General features: G+C 44.2%; 1 protein-coding gene across 1 annotated transcript; it reads right to left on the bottom strand.

The window, feature by feature from the left end:
• Window positions 1-5,089: 5,089 nt before the first annotated feature.
• Window positions 5,090-6,167, bottom strand: LOC123450110 (germin-like protein 8-5). Its single transcript, XM_045127514.1, has 2 exons — window positions 5,969-6,167; window positions 5,090-5,830 (listed from the first exon to the last, which is right to left on the bottom strand). The coding sequence occupies exons 1-2, from the start codon at window positions 6,087-6,089 to the stop codon at window positions 5,262-5,264; spliced, it is 690 nt and encodes a 229-aa protein (XP_044983449.1). The 5' UTR covers window positions 6,090-6,167; the 3' UTR covers window positions 5,090-5,261.
• Between the last annotated feature and the right edge of the window lie 2,202 nt (window positions 6,168-8,369).

Genomic DNA, 8,369 nt, shown 5'->3' with positions numbered 1-8,369 from the left:
GACTAGACTAGGTCGGGCAACCAGTCATAAACTTATTAATTTCTTCGAGGTGTGTGTTGGCTGTTTTAGATAGAAAGAAGTTTTCATCAAATGATTTAATTACTTCTATCACAAGCTGGTTAGAAAAAGAACTCAAATAATAGTTTTATTGTGGGGTCAAATATCTAAAAAAGTTTGCTGGGGAATGATCAATCAAACTTAGATTTTTGAACCAAAAGGAAGCTAAAACAAAACACTCAAGAAAAATAGAAATACCGTAAACTACTTATGACATGCACCAGGAAAGGCAGACCATAACAACGACTCCAGGAAGCAACTTTTGCACATTCAGCTTGCACATTGCAACCTGTGAGCACATTACCATATAATCATATAATTGTCTATTGGCTTCTGATTAATTTTGTCATAAACTTCTCAAGTTTGCTTTTAATTTGCTTAAGCGCTACTGAATCTTTTTATGTACATATCAGTAGTAATTACGTTATCCATCTCATCCAAGTCAGCACAATGCATGCAGGGTTGGTTCCATGAAAAGGCACCAACCACCACCATAGTTTATTAGGTACCATATACTTATACTTGGTCATAGTGAGAATTGATGCGCACGAGATCAAAGAGCAGTTGAGATATGTGAAGTTATGTAAAGCAATCGTTTTCTACCTAGAAAAGGTCACCTTGTTAGCTTGGTCTATTCTCTCCATTATTTTAAGTTGCTACAGAATGCATGCAATCAAGCTTTTCAAGATGTGGCCACTAACATAAGCAAACTATATATTTGCCACCGGATTAGTCATGAACAACACTATGCACGAGATATGTCATGGGATAAAAAGAACATTCACATAATTATACATTTAGCGATGTGCGTTAACAACTTAACATACATATGGTAAAAAGCGTGGCCAGAGATATAATGCAATATCTTACCATTCATCAAAACCAATGGAAAAAATAAACTGAAAAACTTTGCAATTTGAGTCATCTAGTGATATAAAAAAATATTAGGTTGGAAGATGACGCATGTGTCAATGAGGAATAAGTCAGAGGTGTGTTACTCCATGCATGAATGCACCTAATACACAACTATTATATGTACTGCGCCTGTTATCATCACATCAATAAGATATTACTCGGTCAAAATTTTGTTAAAATGGTTAATTACATTAAGTGTTGTTGGTAGTTTTGATACAAAAAATATGTTCCCATCAGACAAATAAAATGCATCCAAAAAATACATGACCCAACATCATCCTCGTGGACGACATGAGAGACGATCTCGGCCGCCGTCCCTAGGACCCCACACTCTCATCCTTCCCACACCGTCGTCGATCAACATCATGCACAGCAAAGCCCGGGGTTACTTTAGGCAGCAGCGTTGTGTCCCGTCTCTCCACTCCACTCCCTGGTCTCTCTGGGTTGCTCCTAGGACCTCACACTTTTGGCGCTGCTATCCCTCACAGCCGGAAGCAAGCCGTTGGCATGAGGTTGCAAGGCGTGGCTTGTGGGAACGTGGTTCACCTGGTCATTGACTGGGTAACGGAACTCTGCCAAAAGTCGGTGTTTTCCCAGATCAACCAGCATCATGGTCGTTGACTTGTGAGGGGTGACTGTGGTCAGACATGACGTGGTTGCCCATCACCTCTCATGGGAGAGGTTCCGCCACCGGTGAGCTCCTCCCTGCACCCACCCGGAATGGTTAGGTGGGTTCGTCGGCACTACTAGGCTCGACTGGATCTGTTCATGGTCGTGGGCTTGGGCCTGGTCGAGCCTAATCTGGAGTCTGGGGCCCATCATGGTGGATCTGGTGGCCCAAGTCCCCTTGACTAAGTGTGAGTTGTGGTCCAAGCGAAAGCTCGACGCCTCCGTGCTGGTAACGTGATGTCTTGGTAGTCATGTCCCTCTTGGGGTCGTCGCCATGGCTCTCTCGCCCTCTCAACTCAAGGTGAAAACCCTTATGCGCACATACAGATGGATGGTGGCGGCTGTTGGGAACGTCGCATGGGAAACAAAAAATTTCCTACGCGCACGAAGACCTATCATGGTGATGTCCATCTACGAGAGGGAATGAGTGATCTACGTACCCTCGTAGACCGTACAGCAGAAGCGTTAGAGAATGCGGTTGATGTAGTGGAACGTCCTCACGTCCCTCGATCCGCCCCGCGAACAATCCCGCGATCAGTCCCACGATCTAGTACCGAACGGACGGCACCTCCGCGTTCAGCACACGTACAGCTCGACGATGATCTCGGCCTTCTTGATCCAGCAAGAGAGACGGAGAGGTAGAAGAGTTCTCCGGCAGCGTGACGGCGCTCCGGAGGTTGGTGATGACCTTGTCTCAGCAGGGCTCCGCCCGAGCTCCGCAGAAACGCGATCTAGAGGAAAAACCGTGGAGGTATGTGGTCGGGCTGCCGTGGAAAAGTCGTCTCAAATCAGCCCTAAAACCTCCTTATATATAGGTGGGAGGGAGGGGGCCTTGCCTTGGGGCTCAAGGAGCCCCAAGGGGGTCGGCCGAGTCCAAGGGGGAGGACTCTCCCCCCCCCCCAAACCGAGTTGGACTAGGTTTGGTGGGAGGGAGTCCCCCTTCCTTCCCACCTCCTCCTTTTTTTTTCTTTCTCTCTTGATTTTCTTCTCCTTGGCGCATAGGGCACTTGTGGGCTGTCCCACCAGCCCAGGTGTGGCTCCCCCAATGCCTATGGGCTTCCCCGGGGTGGGTTGCCCCCCCCCCCCCCCGGTGAACTCCCGGAACCCATTCGTCATTCCCGGTAACTCCGAAAACCTTCCGGTAATCAAATGAGGTCATCCTATATATCAATCTTCGTTTCCGGACCATTCCGGAAACCCTCGTGACGTCCGTGATCTCATCCGGGACTCCGAACAACATTCGGTAACCAACCATATAACTCAAATACGCATAAAACAACGTCGAACCTTAAGTGTGCAGACCCTGTGGGTTCGAGAACTATGTAGACATGACCCGAGAGACTCCTCGGTCAATATCCAATAGCGGGACCTGGATGCCCATATTGGATCCTACATATTCTACGAAGATCTTATCGTTTGAACCTCAGTGCCAAGGATTCGTATAATCCCGTATGTCATTCCCTTTGTCCTTCGGTATGTTACTTGCCCGAGATTCGATCGTCAGTATCCGCATACCTATTTCAATCTCGTTTACCGGCAAGTCTCTTTACTCGTTCCGTAATACAAGATCCCGCAACTTACACTAAGTCACATTGCTTGCAAGGCTTTTGTGTGATGTTGTATTACCGAGTGGGCCCCGAGATACCTCTCCGTCACACGGAGTGACAAATCCCAGTCTTGATCCATACTAACTCAACTAACACCTTCGGAGATACCTGTAGAGCATCTTTATAGTCACCCAGTTACGTTGCAACGTTTGATACACAGAAAGCATTCCTCCGGTGTCAGTGAGTTATATGATCTCATGGTCATAGGAATAAATACTTGACACGCAGAAAACAGTAGCAACAAAATGACACGATCAACATGCTACGTCTATTAGTTTGGGTCTAGTCCATCACGTGATTCTCCCAATGACGTGATCCAGTTATCAAGCAACAACACCTTGTTCATAATCAGAAGACACTGACTATCATCGATCAACTGGCTAGCCAACTAGAGGCATGCTAGGGATGGTGTTTTGTCTATGTATCCACACATGTAAATGAGTCTTCATTCAATACAATTATAGCATGGATAATAAACTATTATCTTGATACAGGAATTATAATAATAACTATATTTATTATTGCCTCTAGGGCATAATTCCAACAACGGCGTATTGCGTCGTGACCCTCTTCGGGGAGTCACTAGTGAGTGCAGTTGTCCTTCATTTGTGGTGGCTTGTTTGGAACGATATGACGAAACAATTGACCCTACCTCACCTCCCGTGACTCACGGTTTTGCTTGCACCTATCTTCTACACGCAACAACGTCATCCTTTCATCATGTCTGCTCGCAGTCAACGTTCCTTGCTTTAGTTAGATGGTCCTCTTCGACATCCATTGGCTGGCGATGGCGCGATGAAGTCCAGCATTTTCCTCCAACTGGCGCGTGGTTGAATGTCGTCAGCGGTGCTAGTTGAATCTTCAGTTGGTCCAACCTCTCATGTTCTTCCTCTCGATGGCATGTTGGAGGCATCTAATTGTGCACTTCATGTGCTTGTTAGCATGTTTGGCTTGTTTTGCCAAGCTTTCTTCCATCATCGTGTATGATGATTTCCTCCACACCTTGTAAGCATTGGACTTTATGTATGGGAAGCAGGCCGAAGTACGTTTTAGGGATAAAATACTTCTATGACAAGCTTGTTACAAACAAGCAACTCAAATTATAATCTGTTATTTTGGGGGGGGGGGGGGGGAAGGGGGTAGGTAATAATCGTTTATTCTGTATATTGATGGAGCTGATTTTTTGAACCTGGTCTCCGGTATATCCAGGTTCTAGAACTTGGGTGAAAATCGTACTCCCTCTCTTCTTAAATATAAGTATTTCTAGAGATTTTAATATGGACTACACTCTAAAATATGTCTACACACATCTGTATATAGTCCATGTAGGAACCTCTACAAAGATCTATATTTAGGAATCGAGGGAGTATCTCTAGTTCTCAACTTAAGAAAAACAAATAATGCTACGAGTTTTTTGATAAAACGAATCACCTCATTAACTCCCATCAAAGCATCCGCCAATCGAACTTGCAAGAGTTTGAACCAATATGAATCTAAAACATTACATAGGAACCGTAAATTTCCTATTACATGCACCAGAAAGCGAGATACCAGAACAACGACTCAAGGAAGCAACTTTTGCACACTCAACTTTCACGTTTCAATCATGAGCACAATCGGGCTCCAACCATCGCATACTTCACATGTATTGCAAGAAAGTCCTAGGTGTTCAACCCTAGCATCAAACATATTCAAATTACCACATAATTGTGTATTGTTTCTTTTTTAACCTAATCATCTATTGTTTCAGAACAAGGGGAAAAGAACCGAAATTTTGATTTGTTGTGAGAAATACGAGACATCATAACCAAAAAAGCATATGAGATCATATCAGTGTGATAAAAAAAATGGTATTGTCAATTATTTGGAAGGAAGAAATGCATTCAATGTTTACATACACACACCGACCTGACATGTGCTTCATTAATTTTACAGCTTAAGATGCATGTCTAGAAACTTAACTAATTCCTTGGTTTATGCACTAATCTTCCGGGTAATCACCCAATGCCTGACTTAGTTTTGGTTGTTCTCCCAGAACTGAGCCTGGAGCCAATCTATTGTATTCTTTTCCACCTGAAACGCCTTGGCAAGAACATCATCTGATATTGTTGGGTCTGACGCAAAAACAGCATTGGCAATTGTGATAGCCCCTGGGTTCTGGCTGCTGAGCGCGGCAATGGCAACGGCGGGCTGGTGGGGGTTGGGGTTGAATTGAAAGTGAATGAGCCCCACGGGGAAGACAAACACATCACCTTTGTTGAGCACCTTGGAGAGGAACTTGTTTCTGTTGGGGGCGGGCAGGTTGGACGTGACAAATCCGACATATAGTGTCCCCTCGAGCACCGTGAGGATCTCAGTGGCACGAGGGTGCGTGTGTGGTGGGTTCTGACCCAAGGGAGCATAGTCGATGCGTGCAATTGAGATGCCGAGGGTGTTGAGTCCAGCAATCTGCATGACGTTGATCAAGGTAACGTTGGACCCAACCTTGTTGGTCACCCTAGGCTTGTCGAGGGCGGCTGCCTTGAAGAAGTCATCAGCGTTGGCATCCATTGGGTTCTTGCAAACAAACCCATTGACACGCACTGGTGCACAGAGGAGATGTAGAGTGTCAGCTTAGGTATTACTAGAAATTTATTTTAACATGCATATAATTTTTATAAATTAATTTCAACATGCGTATTTGGTGATAGTAGGACGGGAAAGCAGGAAGTAGGCAGTACCTGGTGAATGCATGTCGGCGACACAAAAGTCCTGGAGCGGGCCAGGGTCGGAGGCAACAGCCTGCCATGAGACCAAGGCGAAAAGAGCAACGAGGAGAAGGTAGGTAGGGGAGGATGCCATTTGTTTTCGGCTCCTTCGGATCTTCTTTTCTCTTGTATTCCTGTTGTGTTTGTTGGGTGAGTGATGGTTTGAGTATGCAGGGGATGTATGTGTTTATATAGGCACGGTGACTAGTGGGAACTCGTGAGCAATAGATATAGTCAAGTGGAACCTCGCAACAGATAGAAATGGTCTGATGTAGATTAGTCTGCATAAACTTTTGAGATGTGGTCAGCCATATTCAAATCTTTGATGTATTATCATCAGATCTCCCATTTGTAATTAATATGCCAAAGCGACACATTTCCCCTTTAATAATAAATTTAAATATGAAGAAGCAAATTAAGGTACTCCATCTGACATAGACCTCTTAGTAACAATTACTATGAGGTATAGTTTTGATTGTGTCAAACAAGGACAAAATCATGGCGGGTCGATCCACGCAATAACGCGCCTATTACGTATCATATGATTACATCAACCAGATATAGAGTTGCCTGGTCAAATTTCTCTCCAAATGGTTGTGTACTTTGCAGGAAGAAGCAACGACATTAATTAATGGATGAAGGAGAGCAAGAGCAGTTAAAATTTCCTTGTCAAAGAGATCTCATCATGACCAATTCAGTGCATAAATCTAACGATCTAGTCCTGACAAAGGTTCATGACTAGTTTTTGTCATGGATGTTCTGGTCCATGTATCTTACAACAAGAAGCGTGGCTGATTTACACTCCAACAAGGAAGAACGGGAAGCTACCAACCCCGAGGAGGAGGAGGAGCGGGCCCGCTGTTGGCGGGTGTAGTCCCAGATTGCGATGGCGGCGTTGACATGGACGTTGAGCGACCGGACGACGCCCAGCTGCAGGATCTCAACGCACACGTCCACCGCCTCCTGGATGATGTCCACCGGGATGCCCTCCTAACTGCCCAGCACCACCATCGTCTTCTCCGGGAACGAGAACTCGTCCAGGGCTGGGCAGTTTCAAGCCAACACGACAAGATAGCTCAAGTTCAAGTGCTTACATTCAGAAAGTTATTTACTCGCTCCAAAACCGACACTGGAACACATTCAAAGCTAGACGACTGCATAAAAACAAGGCATATTCTTTATTTTTTGCGAGAAAAATAAGGCATATTCAGAATTACAACAGAAAGGCATAAAGGTTCAGTGCCCCATAAAAAAGATAACTACCGCCCTAGAGTCGTCCGTCTTATTCATTTCTTCACAAAATAAACAGTGTCCTCAAATTTCTAGGAGACAGAGAATACAACGAATCTTAGTGCAAGTTGTAAATATTCCCGTTGGAGTCCCAGATGTATTGGGATAAAAAACATCAAGAAAACCTTCAATTGAAACTCTGAGCCTGTAATCAAAACATATACGGAGGATACAAACACTCAAGATGGAAATATTTATAATTAACACCTTTCTAGATTAAGAGAAGGACATCAAGTAAGGTATATCGGTTTCTTTTAGAGAAAACTAAGGTATATATAAGTGTATAACTTGACACTATTAGTTACGGAAGAAATCTATGAGTAAACTCGTGATGGTACACAGAGAGAAGTTTTATCACTGAGAGAAGTATAGCCCAAGTATGTGGGCTATACTCCAGGAACTACCGTAAACTACTTATTACATGCCCTGGAAAGGCAGACCACAACAACGACTCAAGGAAGCAACGTTTGCACATTCAACTTGCACGTTGAAACCTCTGAGCACATTACTAAATAATCATCTATTGGCTTCTGAATAGTATTTTGCATAAACTTTTCAAGTTTGCTTTTTAATATGCTTAAGCGCTAATGCATCATCCGATGTATGACTGAGTAGTAATTACAATTATTTATCCATCTCAACCAAGTCAGCACAATGCATGGAGCGCTGGTTTCATGAAAAGTCGCCACCCATCATCATAGTTTATTAGATATCATATACGTATACTTGGTCATGGTGAGAACTGATGCACACGAGGTCAAAGAGGAGTTGAGAGATGTAAGTTATGTAAAGCAATCGTTTTCTACACAGACAAAGTCGTCTGCTTAGCTTGATCTACTCTCCTGTAAGATTATCTCGTGTGTTTGCGTGCTATACTTTGGTGTAGTCCCGATTGAGATTTATCTAGCCGGACGGCAGAATACATCAGTTCCATAGCTAGCTAGCCCAACAATCGATCCACCAGCCAGCTTGCTTGCTTTTAGCTCGTAGCGTGCAGGTTTTGTTCTAGTTTCGGTTATAGTCGTGTTGGCGTACGACGGCGATTTGATCTACGGCAAGCGGCTAGTTCTAACACTCTCCATTC

This window comes from Hordeum vulgare, chromosome 4H, assembly GCF_904849725.1.
Source record: "Hordeum vulgare subsp. vulgare chromosome 4H, MorexV3_pseudomolecules_assembly, whole genome shotgun sequence".
NCBI lineage: Eukaryota > Viridiplantae > Streptophyta > Magnoliopsida > Poales > Poaceae > Hordeum > Hordeum vulgare.
Note: the sequence above shows the minus strand (reverse complement) of the source record. Positions and strands in the feature narration are given on the sequence as shown.

Coding starts and splice junctions, on each gene's coding strand:
- LOC123450110 (XM_045127514.1), bottom strand. CDS start 6,089: ATGGCATCCTCCCCTACCTACCTTCTCCTCGTTGCTCTTTTCGCCTTG. Junction 5,831..5,968: donor CGCCGACATGCATTCACCAG/GTACTGCCTACT, acceptor TCTGTGCACCAG/TGCGTGTCAATGGGTTTGTT.